Source organism: Ranitomeya variabilis, chromosome 4 (assembly GCF_051348905.1).
Source record: "Ranitomeya variabilis isolate aRanVar5 chromosome 4, aRanVar5.hap1, whole genome shotgun sequence".
Classification (NCBI taxonomy): Eukaryota; Metazoa; Chordata; class Amphibia; order Anura; family Dendrobatidae; genus Ranitomeya; species Ranitomeya variabilis.
The window spans coordinates 773,039,067-773,058,033 of record NC_135235.1 but is presented as its reverse complement, the minus strand read 5'-3'; the positions used below and the strand labels follow the sequence as shown (position 1 = coordinate 773,058,033).

The 18,967-nt window shown below is 44.9% G+C and overlaps 1 protein-coding gene across 1 annotated transcript in view; it reads right to left on the bottom strand.

Moving 5' to 3' along the window:
- Positions 1–18,077, bottom strand: part of LOC143766948 (uncharacterized) — a 69,531-nt gene extending 51,454 nt beyond the window's left edge. The window contains exons 1-10 of the mRNA XM_077254964.1: positions 17,939–18,077; positions 9,139–9,288; positions 8,830–9,009; positions 8,624–8,747; positions 8,443–8,540; positions 7,960–8,109; positions 7,651–7,830; positions 7,444–7,567; positions 7,263–7,360; positions 6,974–7,064 (exon numbers count right to left, since the gene is read on the bottom strand). Of these exons, the coding sequence (XP_077111079.1) occupies positions 6,974–7,064; positions 7,263–7,360; positions 7,444–7,567; positions 7,651–7,830; positions 7,960–8,109; positions 8,443–8,540; positions 8,624–8,747; positions 8,830–9,009; positions 9,139–9,216 (1,123 nt within the window). The 5' untranslated portion in view covers positions 9,217–9,288; positions 17,939–18,077. The remainder of the gene's footprint in view (positions 1–6,973; positions 7,065–7,262; positions 7,361–7,443; positions 7,568–7,650; positions 7,831–7,959; positions 8,110–8,442; positions 8,541–8,623; positions 8,748–8,829; positions 9,010–9,138; positions 9,289–17,938) is intronic.
- Between the last annotated feature and the right edge of the window lie 890 nt (positions 18,078–18,967).

The following is an 18,967-nucleotide window of genomic DNA, read 5'->3' as shown; positions in this document are numbered from 1 at the left end:
AAAACCCTTTCAAAATACCATCCTGAAATTACTTTAAGACTCTAACATCAACTCATGACACCAGAGTGGCAATTTCAGCTCACAAGAGCTTCCAGCCTCAGAAATATTCAATCACAGAGAACTGGAACAAAAATGCAAAACAAACTTAGGACAACAAGTCCAACTTAGCTGATAGTAGTCTAGGAGCAGGAACATGCAACAGAAAGGCTTCTGGTAACATTGTTGGCCGGCATAGAAATGACTGAGGAGCAAGGCTAAATAGAAAACTCCCACATACTGATGGAAAACAGGTGAACAGAGGAGATGAAGCACACAAGTGCAGTACCACCAGAAACCACCGGGGGAGCCCAGAAACCAAATTCACAACAGTACCCCCCCCTCAAGGAGGGGGCACTGAACCCTCACCAGAACCACCAGGGCGATCAGGATGAGCCCTATGAAAGGCACGGACCAAATCGGAGGCATGAACATCAGAGGCTGTCACCCAAGAGTTATCCTCCTGACCGTAGCCCTTCCACTTGACCAGATACTGAAGTCTCCGTCTGGAAACACGGGAGTCCAAGATCTTCTCGACAACGTACTCCAACTCACCCTCAACCAACACCGGAGCAGGAGGCTCAACGGAAGGCACAACCGGTACCTCATACCTGCGCAACAATGACCGATGGAAGACATTATGAATAGAAAAAGATGCAGGGAGGTCCAAACGAAAGGACACAGGGTTAAGAATCTCCAATATCTTGTACGGGCCGATGAACCGAGGCTTAAACTTAGGAGAAGAAACCTTCATAGGGACAAAACGAGAAGATAACCACACCAAGTCCCCAACACAAAGACGAGGACCAACACGACGACGGCGGTTGGCAAAATGCTGAGTCTTCTCCTGGGACAACTTCAAATTGTCCACCACATGCCCCCAAATCTGATGCAACCTCTCCACCACAGCATCCACTCCAGGACAATCCGAAGACTCCACCTGACCGGAAGAGAAACGAGGATGAAACCCCGAATTACAGAAGAAAGGAGAAACCAAGGTGGCAGAACTAGCCCGATTATTGAGGGCAAACTCCGCCAAGGGCAAAAAGGCAACCCAATCATCCTGATCCGCAGACACAAAACACCTCAAATAAGTCTCCAAGGTCTGATTAGTTCGCTCGGTCTGGCCATTAGTCTGAGGATGGAAAGCAGACGAAAAAGACAAATCAATGCCCATCCTAGCACAGAACGCTCGCCAAAATCTAGACACGAATTGGGTTCCCCTGTCAGAAACGATATTCTCCGGAATACCATGCAAGCGCACCACATTTTGAAAAAACAGAGGAACCAGCTCGGATGAGGAAGGCAATTTGGGCAAGGGAACCAAATGGACCATCTTAGAGAAACGGTCACACACCACCCAGATGACAGACATCTTCTGAGAAACAGGGAGATCAGAAATAAAATCCATGGAGATGTGAGTCCAAGGCCTCTTCGGAATAGGCAAAGATAACAACAATCCACTAGCCCGAGAACAACAAGGCTTGGCTCGAGCACAAACATCACAAGACTGCACAAAACCTCGCACATCTCGCGACAGGGAAGGCCACCAGAAGGACCTAGCCACCAAATCCCTGGTACCAAAGATTCCAGGATGACCTGCTAACGCAGAAGAATGGACCTCCGTGATGACTCTACTGGTCCAATCATCAGGAACAAACATTCTACCAGGCGGGCAACGATCAGGTCTATTCGCCTGAAACTCCTGCAAGACCCGTCGCAAGTCTGGGGAAACAGCAGATAATATCACTCCATCCTTAAGGATACCTGTAGGTTCAGAATTACCAGGGGAATCAGGCTCAAAACTCCTAGAAAGAGCATCCGCCTTCACATTTTTAGAACCTGGTAGGTAAGAAACCACAAAATTAAACCGAGAGAAAAATAACGACCAGCGCGCCTGTCTAGGATTCAGGCACCTGGCAGACTCAAGATAAATCAAATTCTTGTGGTCGGTCAATACCACCACCTGATGTCTAGCCCCCTCAAGCCAATGACGCCACTCCTCAAAAGCCCACTTCATAGCCAAGAGCTCCCGATTACCAATATCATAATTTCGCTCAGCGGGCGAAAATTTACGAGAAAAGAACGCACAAGGTCTCATCACGGAGCAGTCGGAACTTTTCTGCGACAAAACTGCCCCAGCTCCGATTTCTGAAGCGTCAACCTCAACCTGAAAAGGAAGAGTAACATCAGGCTGACGCAATACAGGGGCGGAAGAAAAGCGGCGCTTAAGCTCCCGAAAGGCCTCCACAGCAGCAGGGGACCAATCAGCAACATCAGCACCCTTCTTAGTCAAATCAGTCAACGGTTTAGCAACATCAGAAAAACCAGTTATAAATCGACGATAAAAATTAGCAAAGCCCAAAAACTTCTGAAGGCTCTTAAGAGAAGAGGGTTGCGTCCAATCACAAATAGCCTGAACCTTGACAGGGTCCATCTCAATGGAAGAGGGGGAAAAAATGTACCCCAAAAACGAAATCTTTTGAACCCCAAAAACGCACTTAGAACCCTTTACACACAAGGAATTAGAGCGCAAAACCTGAAAAACCCTCCTGACCTGTTGGACATGAGAGTCCCAGTCATCCGAAAAAATCAAAATATCATCAAGATACACAATCAAAAATTTATCAAAATAATCACGGAAAATGTCATGCATAAAGGACTGAAAGACTGAAGGGGCATTTGAAAGACCAAAAGGCATTACTAAATACTCAAAATGGCCCTCAGGCGTATTAAATGCGGTTTTCCACTCATCCCCCTGCTTAATTCGCACCAAATTATACGCCCCACGAAGATCAATCTTAGAGAACCACTTGGCCCCCTTTATTCGAGCAAACAAATCAGTAAGCAGTGGCAAAGGATACTGATATTTAACCGTGATTTTATTCAAAAGCCGATAATCAATACACGGCCTCAAAGAGCCATCTTTTTTAGATACAAAGAAAAAACCGGCTCCTAAGGGAGATGACGAAGGACGAATATGTCCCTTTTCCAAGGACTCCTTAATATATTCCCGCATAGCAGCATGTTCAGGCACAGATAGATTAAATAAACGACCCTTTGGAAACTTACTGCCCGGAATCAGATCTATAGTACAATCGCAATCTCTGTGCGGAGGTAGTGAACCAAGTTTAGGCTCCTCAAAAACGTCACGATAATCAGATAAAAATTCCGGAATCTCAGAGGGAATAGATGACGAAATGGAAACCAAAGGTACGTCCCCATGAGTCCCCTGACATCCCCAGCTTAACACAGACATTGCTTTCCAGTCGAGGACTGGGTTATGAGATTGCAGCCATGGCAATCCAAGCACCAACACATCATGTAGATTATACAACACAAGGAAGCGAATAATCTCCTGGTGATCCGGATTAATACGCATAGTTACTTGTGTCCAGTATTGTGGTTTGTTACTAGCCAATGGCGTGAAGTCAATACCCTTCAGAGGTATAGGAACTTCCAGAGGCTCTAAATCAAACCCACAGCGTTTGGCAAAGGACCAATCCATAAGACTCAAAGCGGCGCCAGAGTCGACATAGGCGTCCGCGGTAATAGACGATAAAGAGCAAATCAGGGTCACAGATAGAATAAACTTAGACTGTAAAGTGCCAATTGAAACAGACTTATCAACTTTCTTAGTACGTTTAGAGCATGCTGATATAACATGAGTTGAATCACCACAATAGAAGCATAACCCATTTTTTCACCTAAAATTCTGTTGTTCGCTTCTGGACAGAATTCTATCACATTGCATAATCTCTGGCGCCTTCTCAGTAGACACCGCCAAATGGTGCACAGGTTTGCGCTCCCGCAAACGCCGATCAATCTGAATAGCCATTGTCATGGACTCATTCAGACCTGTAGGCACAGGGAACCCCACCATAACATCTTTAATGGCATCAGAGAGACCCTCTCTGAATTTCGCCGCCAGGGCGCACTCATTCCACTGAGTAAGCACAGACCACTTACGAAATTTTTGGCAGTATATTTCAGCCTCATCTTGCCCTTGAGACAGGGCCATTAAGGCTTTTTCAGCCTGAATCTCTAAATGAGGTTCCTCATAAAGCAACCCCAAAGCCAGGAAAAACGCATCCACATTGAGCAACGCAGGATCCCCTGGTGCCAAAGCAAATGCCCAATCCTGAGGGTCGCCCCGGAGCAAGGAAATTACAATCCTGACCTGCTGTGCAGGATCTCCAGTGGAGCGAGATCTCAGAGACAAAAATAATTTACAATTATGTTTGAAATTCTGGAAGCGAGATCTATCCCCAGAGAAAAATTCAAGTAAAGGAATTCTAGGTTCAGATGTAGGAGCATGAATAACGAAATCCTGTAAGCTTTGAACCTTCATAGCGAGATTATTCAAACCTGTAGCTAAACTCTGTGGATCCATATTAATCAGGTGAAATCAGAACCATTCAAGGATTAGAAGGAGAGAGAGACGAAGGCTGCAGTAAGCAGAGATGCTAGTGAATCAACTAATGAGCAAACTCAGGAAAAAAAAAAAAAAAAATTCTCTGCAGACTTCTTTTCTCTCCTTTCTTCTGCCAATTATTTTAACCCTCGTCCGGCCAAACTGTCATGGTTCTCAATGGCAAGAGAACGTAATTAAGCATACAAAAGGACTAGCTCTTGGAAGATGGGAACTCGAGCTGACCATGAGCTAAACCTACCGCACAACTAACAGTGGCCGGGTAGCGTGCCTACGTTTTATCCCTAGACGCCCAGCGCCAGCCGGAGGACTGACTGACCCTAGCAGAGGAAAATACAGACCTGGCTTACCTCTAGAGAAATTTTCCCCAAAAGGCAGACAGTAGCCCCCACATATATTGGCGGTGATTTTAGAGGAAAATGACATACGAAGTATGAAGATAGGTTTAGCAAATTGAGGTCCGCTTACTAGATAGAAGGAAGACAGAAAAGGGAACTTCACAGTCAGCTGAAAACCCTTTTCAAAACCATCCTGAAATTACTTTAAGACTCTAATATCAACTCATGACACTAGAGTGGCAATTTCAGCTCACAAGAGCTTCCAGCCTCAGAAATATTCAAACACAGAGAACTGGAACAAAAATGCAAAACAAACTTAGGACTACAAGTCCAACTTAGCTGATAGTAGTCTAGGAGCAGGAACATGCAACAGAAAGGCTTCTGGTAACATTGTTGGCCGGCATAGAAATGACTGAGGAGCAAGGCTAAATAGAAAACTCCCACATACTGATGGAAAACAGGTGAACAGAGGAGATGAAGCACACAAGTGCAGTACCACCAGAAACCACCGGGGGAGCCCAGAAACCAAATTCACAACAGTTCCCTATATTTTTTTCAGCAGTGTATATTACAGCCATCAGCCACGCACAGCTCAGAGATATATCATGGCACCGGTGTGATGGGTTTATGTAGATTATCACAATCCTTCTTGAAGTTAGTCGGTTTTAATACAAATTGAAAAGTCCGGATAAAGGGAAACTCTGTTATTGTCCAGAAATTCACACTTGGCCTCACTGCACATTTAATGTTGTCGATCATAAAAGTGAAGTTTGGCCAGAAAGACTGGACCTGGTCTTGTAGGGACCATATGATCACATTCAGCAGCACAGAAGGGAGAGAAGGGAGATTCATCCGATAAGATCTCAGGGTTCTAGGAAGCCAACAGCATCATTACCCTCCGCTTTCTCTTACAGAACCATCATAATATTTTTCTTCAAATGATTTTCTATCTTGTCAGCACATTCTACGTACGCTGTCATTTGGCTAAACTAAATCTGAACTAATTATCTTTCCTCCATCTCGCATATCTTCCCTACCTGATCTATCTATTCCCCTTTCCCGGAATCCGCTGTGTCAGAGTAACCCTTGACTCTGCCTTGTCGTTCAAACCGTACATCCAAGCTCTCGCCACCTTCTGTCGCCTCCAGCTCAAAAATATTTCCAGATTTCGTCCTTTCCTCATCCCTCACTCTACCAAAATGCTTGTGCATGCCCTAATCATCTCCCACCTTGACTACTGCAACATCCTCCTCTATGGCCTACCTTCTAACACTCTCGCACCTCTCCAGTCCATCCTTAACTCTGCTGCCGACTAATTAATCTCTCTCCTCGCTACACTCCTGCTCCCCCTCTTTGCAAATCCCTTCACTGGCTCCCAATTTCCCAGTGTATCCAGTTTCAACTACTAACACTGACCTACAAAGCCATCCATAACCTTTCTCCTCCGAACTAATCTCTCAATATCTTCCCTCACGTAATCTCCAGTCCTCCCAAGACCTCCTTCACTCATCCACGCTTATTTGCTCCTCACCCACTCACCTCCAAGACTTCTCCCGAATATTCCCCATCATCTGGAATTCTGTTCCCCAATACGTCCGGTTATCCAGCACATTTGTATCCATCAAACAGAACCTGAAAACCCACCTCTTCAGGAATGCTTACAACCTGTAATGACCACACGGCCACCTCAACACCATCAGAGCTACTGCAACCCCTGACCTATTGTCTCCTTTCCCATAATCCTGTAGAATGTAAGCCCGCAAGGGCAGGGTCCTCACCCCTCTATATCAGTCCGTGATTGTTAGTTTGTTTACTGTAAGCGATATTTGTATCTTGATGTAACCCATTCTCATGTACAGCACCATGGAATTAATGGTGCTATATAAATAAATAGTAATAATAATTTGGCTTTATAGTTCACAGATCTGGGCAGGTAACAGCGTCTCCTAAACCCGGAGGTAGGTGGATCTACCAGGTTGTAAGTTCTATAGAAAAGGGCTTTCAATGACCAAAGTCATTTGAACAGTTTTGGGTGGAGGAGAATGTTGTGGTCTAGAGGCAAAATGGTGATCATGGTAATACGGCCGGACTACACCACCGATAAAGCAGCCACAGCCGGTGATGAGAAGAATCTGTGACCTCTCTGCATTTAGTGGTCACTACTCACCTGGGTAGCCATATGTAGGAATCTCCTCTGTACACCACTCATCACCCCTCACATATGTCTCTGTAGTATTAATATGGGTCAGATCTTCACCCTGAAACAAATATTATAAAAGTCACCGACAGATGGAGAAGTCCCATCTATGATCAGCTCTAATCCTGCCATCTCCACCGTTCTCATCACACAAGTATAAAACATATAATACTGGTGGATAAAACAAGACTGAGCACAAGACCTTCACCGGCGTCTACACATCATAGGGGAGATCTCCTGACACCTTCTCTCCATCTACCTGATGATCCTGAGGAGCATTGGGATCTTCTTGTTTACAGTCCTGTGGAAGAAGAGGACGGGGACATCTCTCTGGTGTTGTCCTCTTACTGGATAGATCTGGAGGAAACACATACAGGGAGTGAATTCATTCTTTACATACAGATAATTATAGGCCGTGTTTATTTAGTCCTGTCTATTACCTGGAGATGTGAGGGGCTGGGGAACCTCCATTATGACGTTCTTGTACAGATCTCTGTGTCCTTCTAAATACTCCCACTCCTCCATGGAGAAATAGACAGCGACATCCTGACACCTTATAGGAACCTGACACATACAATGATACCGTCATCCCCCCGATCCCTTCATAGTGTTACTGTATAATGTCCCAGCATTCCCAGCAGTGTCACCTCTCCAGTCAGCAGCTCAATCATCTTGTAGATGAGTTCTAGGATCTTCTGGTCAATGATGTCCTCATGGATCAGGGGGTGAGGTGGAGGCCCCGTGATTGGGCTCAGGGGTCTATCCCATCCCTCAGACACAGGGTCCTGACAGCGATCACTAGAGGTCTTCTTCACCACTGTGTAATCCTGGTAATGGAGAGACACATTAATAAATCTCACTACAGACATTTCCAGAGTCCTCACCTCTCCAGTTCTCTCCATCTGTTATTCCCATAGATAAGAATGATGTAATGTGACGTCATCAGACTCTCTCACCTCTCCAGTAAGCCGGAAGAGGATCTCTAGGGTGAGGTGTAATATCCTCTCCGCCATCTTGTCTCTGTCCATAGCCATCTGTGATGGGTAAATCAGGAAAATTCTCTTTTGTAGAAGATCTTCACTGAGAGGATCCGATATTGTAGAGACCTGAATGAGAAGATGAGCCGATGTAGCATCATAAGAATCCAGTGTAATATATGGGGGCACACGGAGCCAGTACTAATATACGGGGGCACATGGGGGACAGTACTAATATATGGGGGCACATGGAGAATAGTACTAATATATGGAGGCACACAGGGGCCAGTAGTAATATATGGGGGCACACGGGAAAAAAGTGATAAATGGGGGCACACAGGGGCCAGTAGTAATATATTAGGGCATACAGGGGCCAGTAGTAGTATATGTGGGCACACAGGAGCCAGTAGTAGTATATGGGGGCACACAGGGGAGACCTCCTGATACCTTCTCTCCATCTACCTGATGATCCTGAGGAGCACTGGGATCTTCTTGGTTACAGTCCTGTGGAAGAAGAGGACGGGGACATCTCTCTGGTGTTGTCCTCTTACTGGATAGATCTGGAGGAAACACATACAGGGAGTGAATTCATTCTTTACATACAGATAATTATAGGCCGTGTGTATTTAGTCCTGTCTATTACCTGGAGATGTGAGGGGCTGGGGAACCTCCATTATGACGTTCTTGTACAGATCTCTGTGTCCTTCTAAATACTCCCACTCCTCCATGGAGAAATAGACAGCGACATCCTGACACCTTATAGGAACCTGACACATACAATGATACCGTCATCCCCCGATCCCTTCATAGTGTTACTGTATAATGTCCCAGCATTCCCAGCAGTGTCACCTCTCCAGTCAGCAGCTCAATCATCTTGTAGATGAGTTCTAGGATCTTCTGGTCATTGATGTCCTCATGGATCAGGGGGTGAGGTGGAGGCCCCGTGATTGGGCTCAGGGGTCTTCCCCATCCCTCAGACACAGGGTCCTGACAGCGATCACTAGAGGTCTTCTTCATCACTGTGTAATCCTGGTAATGGAGAGACACATTAATAAATCTCACTACAGACATTTCCAGAGTCCTCACCTCTCCAGTTCTGTCCATCTGTTATTCCCATAGATAAGAATGATGTAATGTGACGTCATCAGAATCTCTCACCTCTCCAGTAAGTCGGAAGAGGATCTTCAGGGTGAGGTGTAATATCCTCTCCGCCATCTTGTCTCTGTCCATATCCATCTGTGATGGGTAAATCAGGAAAATTCTCTTTTGTAGAAGATCTTCACTGAGAGGATCCGATATTGTAGAGACCTGAATGAGAAGATGAGCCGATGTAACATCATAAGAATCCTGTAATAATACAATTACTGGAGATAATAAGGGAAACATATGAGGAGATTTATTATTTTACAGTATTTAGTTTCCTTCTTTACATCTACTAATAAATCCTATATATTTAGGCCACAGACAACAAGCAGTTTCCTCCTCGGAGTCGGCAGCTGAATACGTTCCTCATAGACTCATCTTCCATATCGCTAATTCTCGTCTCATTTCCCGACCCTGGAATCGGCATTAGCAATACTGCAGGAGATATTTATTACACGCGACATGAGAAATAACTACTTCATGATGAGGACGACATCTTCCTTTTCTACTGCGTGTCATGGTACAGGACACGGTTCATGTCCTGCTCTCTCAGTGTTAATATTGCTGGCCTCTCTTTGGATCTGGAAGGGTATTTATACACACTCCAGACTAGGATTCCCTGTCAGCTATACTTTTCTTTAGCCTGTGTGTCTGACCCCTTGAGTGTGTGCTCGGTTCGCATTTGCTTGTTTTGCTCTACTTGTTCTGTTGGCTTTCTGACCTTTGGCTCCCTTTCTCACTATCCCTCCACCTTAGGCTACATTTCCACTGGCGAGGAAAACGGACGAGTGCAATCCGATAAAAAATCGGATTGCACTCGGACCAATGTTATTCAATAGGTGTCTTTTCATTTGCGATTTTTTTCTCGGCCGAAATCGGACTGAGAAAAAAATCGCAGCTTGCTGCGATTTGCTGCGAGTCTCGGACGAGACTCGCCAATGCAAGTCAATGGGTGCGAGAAAAAAAATCGCACAGCACTCGCACCATGCGAGTTCTGTCCGATTTTTACGCACCGGTGTCCTTTGAAAAGCCGGCAATTCAGCGCGGTGTACAGTAAAATCACACTGACAGGTTAGAATAGAGTAGATATATGCACATAGAATGTGTATATATACATATATATATGTCAGTGAGACACCTACATATGTATATTTATATTTAATGCAGCGCTAGATAGCATAAAAGCCGCTAATTCAATTGCCGGCTTTTGCTCTCTCCTTCACAAACCCGACATGATATGAGACATGGTTTACATATAGTAAACCATCTCATATCCTCTTTTTTTTTTGCATATTCCACACTACTAATGTTAGTAGTGTGTATGTGCAAAATTTGGCCGCTGTAGCTGCTCAAATAAAGGGTTAAATGGCGGGAAAAATTGGCGTGGGCTCCCGCGCAATTTTCTCCGCCAGAATGGTAAAGCCAGTGACTGAGGGCAGATATTAATAGCCAGGAGAGGGTCCATGGTTATTGGCCCCCCCGTGGCTAAAAACATCTGCCCCCAGCCACCCCAGAAAAGGCACATCTGGAAGATGCGCCTATTCTGGCACTTGGCCACTCTCTTCCCACTCCCTGTAGCGGTGGGCTATGGGGTAATGAAGGGTTAATGCCACCTTGCTATTGGAAGGTGACATTAAGCCAGATTAATAATGGAGAGGCGTCAATTATGACACCTATCCATTATTAATCCAATTGTTGGAAAGGGTTAAAGAACACACACACATGATTGAAAAGTAGTTTAATGAAATAAACACAGCGGTTGTTGTAATAATTTATTGTTCTCTCAATCCATCAGGAACACCCTCGCTTGGAAAAATAATAAACGCACAAGATACATACCTTCTGATGAACTGTCACGTCCCACGAAGTAATCCATCTGAAGGGGTTAACTAATATTACAGGCACGAGCTGCGATAAACCACTCGCTGGTGCCTGTAATCCCCGGGTGCTGAAAGGAAAGCAGTGATCTGTACTTACATTCAGTCGCGGTGAGGCGCCCTCTGGTGGATGTTCTCATGAACTGCAGCCTGGGAACTTTTTCCCACGCTCCAGGTCATATGAGGACATCCACCAGGGGGCGCATCACCACGACTGAAGGAAATGTAGGTCAATGACCTACATTTCATTCATTCGCTGGGGAATTACAAGCACGAGCACCGCTGCATTTAGCAGGGCTCCTGCCTGTAATATTAGTTAACCCCTTCAGATGGATTACTTCGTGGGACGAGACGGTTCACCAGAAGGTATGTATCTTGTGCGTTTATTATTTTTCAAAGCGAGGGTGTTCCTGATGGATTGAGAGAACAATAAATTATTACAACAACCGCTGTGTTTATTTCATTAAACTACTTTTAAATCATGTGTGTGTGTGTTTTTTAACCCTTTCCAACAATTGGATTAATAATGGATAGGTGTCATAATTGACGCCTCTCCATTATTAATCTGGCTTAATGTCACCTTCCAATAGCAAGGTGACATTAACCCTTCATTACCCCATGTCCCACCGCTACAGGGAGTGGGAAGAGAGTGGCCAAGTGCCAGAATAGGCGCATCTTCCAGATGTGCCTTTTCTGGGGTGGCTGGGGGCAGATGTTTTTAGCCACGGGGGGGCCAATAACCATGGACCCTCTCCTGGCTATTAATATCTGCCCTCAGTCACTGGCTTTACCATTCTGGCGGAGAAAATTGCGCGGGAGCCCACGCCAATTTTTTCCGCCATTTAACCCTTTATTTGAGCAGCTACAGCGGCCAAATTTTGCACATACACACTACTAACATTAGTAGTGTGGAATATGCAAAAAAAAAGGGGATATGAGATGGTTTACTGTATGTAAACCATGTCTCATATCCTGTCGGGTTTGTGCAGGAGAAATGAAAAGCCGGCAATTGAATTAGCGGCTTTTATGCTATCTAGCGCTGCATTAAATATAAATATACATATATAGGTGTCTCACTGACATATATATATGTATATACACACATTCTATGTGCATATATCTACTCTATTCTAACCTGTCAGTGTGATTTTACTGTACACGGCGCTGATTTGCCAGCTTTTCAAAGGACACTGGTGCGTAAAAATCGGACAGCAATACGGATGTCATACTGATGTCATACGGATGATGCGATTAAAAATCGCATTGCACTCGCATTGCACTTGCATAACAATCGCATACGTTACATCCGTTTTTTCGGTCCAGATTACGGACCGATTTGTCTCTCGGCAGTGGAAATGTACCCTTACCCCTAGGTTACCTTGTTATCTTTTGGTTTTGACCTTGGCACGTTTAAAGCTAACCTTTTTCAAGCTACACTGAACCGAAATATCGCCATCATGGGCTAAATAAAATAGCTCCTTATTCACAGACAGTAATGTGCTCTTCCTTGTTTGGACTACTACATGCAAGGTTTGGTATATAATAATAATAAGAAGAAAAATAATCTTTATTTTTATATAGCGCTAACATATTCTGGTTGCACACATTATCATCGCTGTCCCCGTTGGGGCTCACAATCTAAATTATCAGTATGTCTTTGGAATGTGGGAGGAAACCGGAGTACCCGGAGGAAACCCACGCAAACATGGAGAGAACATACAAACTCTTTGCAGATGTTGTCCTTGGTGGGATTTGAACCCAGGACTCCAGTGCTGCAAGGCTGCTGTGCTAACCACTGCACCACCGTGCTGCCCCTGTGGAAGCTCTTTTGCACACAGATTCTTTCCATGCTGCATGTGCTGCTCTATTTTTCTATTTCTTGCATCTATCTATTTATCTACCTATCTATCTATACACTGTTCGAAAAAATAAAGGGTACACTTAAACAACAGAATCTAACTCCAAGTAACTCAAACTTCTGCGAAACCAAACTGTCTACTTAGGAAGCAACACTGTTTGACAATCAATTTCACATGCTGATGTGCAAATGGAATAGACAACAGATGGAAATTATTGCCAATTATGAAGACCCCCTCAATAAAGGAGTGGCTCAGCAGGTGGGGACCACAGACCACATCTCAGTACCAATGCTTTCTGGCTGATGTTTTGGTCACTTATGAATGTTAGTCGTGCTTTCACACTCGTAGCATGAGACAAACTCTACAACCCACACAAGTGGCTCAGGTTGTGCAGCTCATCCAGGAAGGCACATCAATGCAAGCTGTGGCAAGAAGGTTTGCTGCGTCTGTCAGCGTAGTGTCCAGAGGCTGGAGGCGCTACCATGAGACAGGCCAGTACATCATCAGACGTGGAGGGGGCTGTAGGAGGGCAACAACCCAGCAGCAGGACCACTACCTCAGGCTTTGTGCAAGGAGGAACAGGAGGAGCACTGCCAGAGCCCTGCAAAATGACCTCCAGCAGGCCACAAATGTGCATGTGTCTGCACAAACGCTTAGAAACCGACTCCATGAGAATGGTCTGAGTGCCCGACGTCCACAGATGGGGGTTGTACTCATAGCCCAACACTGTGCAGGATACTTGGCATTTGCCACAGAACACCAGGATTGGCAAATTCACCACTGGTGATCTATGCTCTTCACAGTTGAAAGCAGGTTCACACTGAGCACATGCAACAGACATGACAGTCTGGAGATGCCATGGAGAGAAATCTGCTGCCTGCAACATCCTTCAGCATGACTGGTTTGCCAGTGGGTCAGTAATGGTGTGGGGTGGCATTTCTTTGGTGGGCCGCACAGCCCTCCATGTGCTAGCCAGAGGTAGCCTGACTGCCATTAGGTACCGAGATGAGATCCTCAGACCCCTTGTGAGACCATATTGCTGGTGCGGTTGGCCCAGGGTTCCTCCTAATGCAGGACAATGCCAGACCTCATGTGGCTGGAGTGTGTCAGTTACTGCAAGATGAAGGCATTGAAGCTATGGATTGGACCGCCAGTTCCGCCGACCTGAATCCGATATACATCTGGGACATCATGTCTCGCACCATCCACCAACGAAATGTTGCACCACAGACTGTCCAGGAGTTGGCAGATGCTTTAGTCCAGGTCAGGAGACCACCCGCAGCCTTATCAGGAACATGCCCAGGCGTTGTAGGGAGATCATACAGGCACGTGGAGGCCACACACATTACTGAGCATCATTTCCTTGTCTTGAGGCATTTCCACTGAAGTTGGATCAGCCTGTAACTTCATTTTCCACTTTGGTTTTGAGCATCATTCCAACTTAAGACCTCCGTGGGATATTATAATTTTTAGGTTTTTTTTTGTTCTCAACACATTCCACTATGTAATGAATAAAGATTTACAACTGGAATATTTCATTCAGAGATATCTAAGATGTGGGATTTTAGTGTTCTCTTTATTTTTTTGAACAGTGTATTTATGATATTGTATATTTCACCTCGTAATCACCATGTTTTATATTATTCACTGTTGCTATAGTTATCACAATTCCACCATTATCAGGGAAATAAATAATGATATTGGTTACTTCTGCCTTGTGTTTGTATGTTGTATCTGGTCACTCAATACAGGGACATAATGGGGGCATTACACTGTGAGGGGGATGGCAGTACTGTGGGAACATTAGACTGTGGGGGATTGTGGCACTGTGGGAACATTACACTGTGTGTAGGGGGAGGGCGGTACTTTGGGAACAATACACTGTGGGGGGATGGTGGTACTGTGGGAATATTACACTGTGTGGGGGGATGGCGGTACTGTGGGAACATTATACTGTGTGGGGAGGATGGTGGTACTGTGGGAATATTTTACTCTGTGGGGGATGGTGGTACTGTGGGAACATTATACTGTGTGTGGGGGTATGGTGGTACTGTGGGAACATACTGTGTGGGGAGGATGGTACTGTGGGAATATTTTACTCTTTGGGGGGATGGTGGTACTGTGGGAGCATTATACTGTGTGTGGGAAGGTGGTACTGTGGGAACATTACACTGTGTGGAGGGATGGAGGTACTGTGGGACTATTACACTATGTTCCAAATTATTATGCAGATTATATTTTTCTCGGATTTTCCTAAATGGTCGGTGCAAATGACAGTCAGTCTAATAAAAGTCATCACCCTTTAGAGTATACATCGAATTTTATTGAAGAAACCTCCCAATGATAACAGTATAATCTCCAAAATGAATAAAAACTCACAATGCACTGTTCCAAATTATTAGGCACAGTAGAATTTCTAAACATTTGATCTGTTTTAAAGAACTGAAAATGCTCATTTGTGGAATTTGCAGCATTAGGAGGTCACATTCACTGAACAAAAAAGCTATTTAACTCCAAAACATCCTAAGGGTATGTGTCCACGTTCAGGATTGCATCAGGATTTGGTCAGGATTTTTCATCAGTATTTGTAAGCCAAAACCAGGAGTGGAACAATTAGAGGAAAAGTATAATAGAAACATATGCTCCACTTCTGCATTTATCACCCACTCCTGGTTTTGGCTTACAAATACTGATGAAAAATTCTGACCAAATCCTGATGCAATCCTGAACGTGGACACATACCCTAACAGGCCAAGTTACATGTTAACATAGGAGCCTTCTTCACAATTCTTGCATTCTTGAGTTTTTGGAGAGTTTCTGCTTGTACGTCTTTGCATGAAGTCAGAATAGCTTCCCAGAGCCGCTGTTTTGATGTGAACTGCCTCCCTCCCTCATAGATCTTTTGCTTGATGATTCTCTAAAGGTTCTCTATAGGGTTGAGGTCAGGGGAAGATGGTGGCCACACCATGAGTTTATCTCCTTTTATGCCCATAGCAGCCAATGACTCAGATTCTTTAGGCCATGTGCACACGTAGGTTCGGGTCCCTGCGGGTTCTCCCGCAGCGGATTTGATAAATCTGCAGGGCAAAACCGCTGCAGTTATCCCTGCAGATTTATCGCGGTTTGTTTTGCGGTTTCCACTGTGGGTTTTGCTCCTATACTATTGATGCTGCATATGCAGCAATATGCAACATCAATAGTAATATTAAAAATAATAAAACATGGTTATATACTCACCCTCTGACGTCCCAATCTCCTCGGCGCTGAATGCGGCGGCCCGGTTCCAAAGATGCTGTGCGAGAAGGACCTTCGTGACGTCATGGTCATGTGACCGCAGCGTCATCATGGTCATGTGACCGTGACGTCACCGCAGGTCCTGCTCACATAGCAAACCTGAGACCGGACGGCCGCGTGCAGCGCTGAGAGTTGAGTATATCATTATTTTTTATTTTATTTTTTACCACAAATATGGTTCCCAGGGCCTGGAGGAGAGCCTCCTCTCCTCCACCCTGGGTACCGACCGCACATTATCCGCTTACTTCCCGCATCGTGGGCACAGCCACATGCGGGAAGTAAGCGGATCAATGCATTTCTATGTGTGCAGAATCGCTGCGATTCTGCACAAAGAAGTGACATGCTGCGGGTTGTAAACCACTGCGTTTCTGCGCGGTTTTTCCCGCAGCATGTGCACAGCGGTTTGCGGTTTCCCATTGGTTTACATGTTTACTGTAAACGCAATGGAAACTGCTGCGGACCCGCAGCTGCAGAAACGCTGCGGTTCCGCGGTAAAAACCGCTATGTGTGCACATAGCCTTACAGCATGAGATGGGGCATTGTCAGCATGAAGATGATTTTGCTCCTGAAGGCACATTTCTGCTTTTTATACCATGGAAGAAAGTGGTCAGTCAGAAATGCTATTTACTTTACAGAGGTCATTTTCACACCTTCAGGAACCTTAAAGGGCCCCACCAGCTGTTTCCCCATGATTCTGGCCCAAAACATGACCCCTCCACCTCCTTGCTGATGTTGCAGCCTTATTGGGACATTGTGGCCATCCACCAACCATCCACTACTCCATCCATCTGGACCATCCAGGGTTGCTCGACACTCATCAGTAAACAAGACTGTTTGAAAATTAGTCTTCATGTGTGTCTGGGCCCACTGCAACCGTTTCTGCTCATGAACACTGTTTAAGGGTGGCCGAATAGTAGGCTTATGCACCACAGCAAGCCTTTGAAGGATCCTACACCTTGAGGTTCGAGGGACTCCAGAGGCACCAGCAGCTTCAAATAACTGTTTGCTGCTTTGTAATGATATTTTGGCATCTGCTGTCTTAATCCAATGAATTTGTCTGGCAGAAACCTTCCTCATTATGCCTTTACCTGCATGAACTCTGTCTGTGCTCTGTTTCAGTCATAAATCTTTTCACAGTATGATGATCACTCTTAAGTTTTCGTGAAATATCTAATTTTTTCATACCTTGTCCAAGGCATTGAACTATTTAACGCTTTTCAGCAGCAGTGAGATCCTTTTTATTTCCCATATTGCTTGAAAACTGTGGCCTGCTTAATAATGTGGAACATCATTTTTAAGTAGTTTTCTTTTAATTAGAATCACCTGGAAAACTAATTATCACGTGTTTAAGATTGATTTCAGTGATCTATTGAGCCCTGAGACACAATACCATCCATGAGTATATTTGAAAAACAAAACAATTAAATCTTTATGACACTTAAATCCAATTTGCATAATAATTTGGAACACAGTGTAGTGTGTGTAGGGATGACAGTAATGTGGACACATTATACTATGTGGGGGGATGGAGGTACCGTAGGAACATTATACTGTGTGGGGGGCATCATACATACTACATAAGGAGCATTACACTGTGTGGGGCCAAGAAAGGGGCCCTGTACTAGGAGAACACTCCGCTCCTCACTTCCTGTCCTCCATAGTTGGCTCGTATGTATCTATTACAGGAAACAGAACAACAACGTTATGGTTCTTATAAAGAGTCTCCTCCGTGCAGAAGGGGTTAATGTCCCCGGCTGCGCTCAGTACTGGGGAATCTCCACATACCTCCACCTGCAGAGCCGCACTCCACAGATATGGCTGCTCTGTGCGCACAGGACCTGTGATGAGGTCACAGGGGAGGAGTCAGGGGTCACGTGATCCGCAGTGAAGACGCTACATGGAGACTTCTCCTCAGTCAGTGACATTCCCGCCATTATTCGCCCTCACTACTGGCACAATCACCTCGCGCCGCCTTTTCTACACAATGTTCTGTGTGGAATGTAACGTGTGATTTCTCTGGAGACAAATAGACCCCACACATGAGGGGATTATCAGCCCCAATTTGTTTTTATTTTCACAAAGGTAACTGGACGAATACTACTATGTGACGACAAATTTCTCGTGACATATTCTACTTCATTACAGTGGTAACATTTCATTGATATGACTTCTGCTTATTTGTAAAAAAAAAAAATTTGATGAAAATTTGGAAAATGTTGAAATTATTAAATTTTTAACTTTTATGCAATTAAATCACAGAGAGATGTCACACAAAATAGTTACTAAATAACATTCCCCACATGTCTGCTTTACATCAGCTCAATTTTTTAAACAGATTTTTTTTGTTAGGAAGTTATAATGGTTAAAAGTTGACCGGCGGCTTCTTATTTTTACCCACAAATTTACAAAACCATTTTTTTAGGGGCCACATCACATTTAGGCCGGCGTCACACTAGAGTTTTACGGATGTATGCGAGGCGCAAAAACAACTCACACGGACCAATGATTCTCTATGGGGCAGCTCCTATCTGGTGTATATTACGCAGCTGTATTTTACGGCAGTAGAAAGTCGCAGCATGCTGCGCAAAATATCCGCCAATGAAAGTCAATGGGTGCGAGAAAAATATGGATTACACACGGACCAATCAAAAGACGCAAGAGTTCAGCAGGTGACAGGAAATGTGCCAAGCCCTCAATCAGGAAGCTCAGACATGCTAATTAGCTGAAAAAGCCAGACAGACCTCCCGGAAGTCAGCCGCACGCCTCCACGGAGTCTCCTGCATCATGGCTAATGTTATTAATGTCGAAATGCTG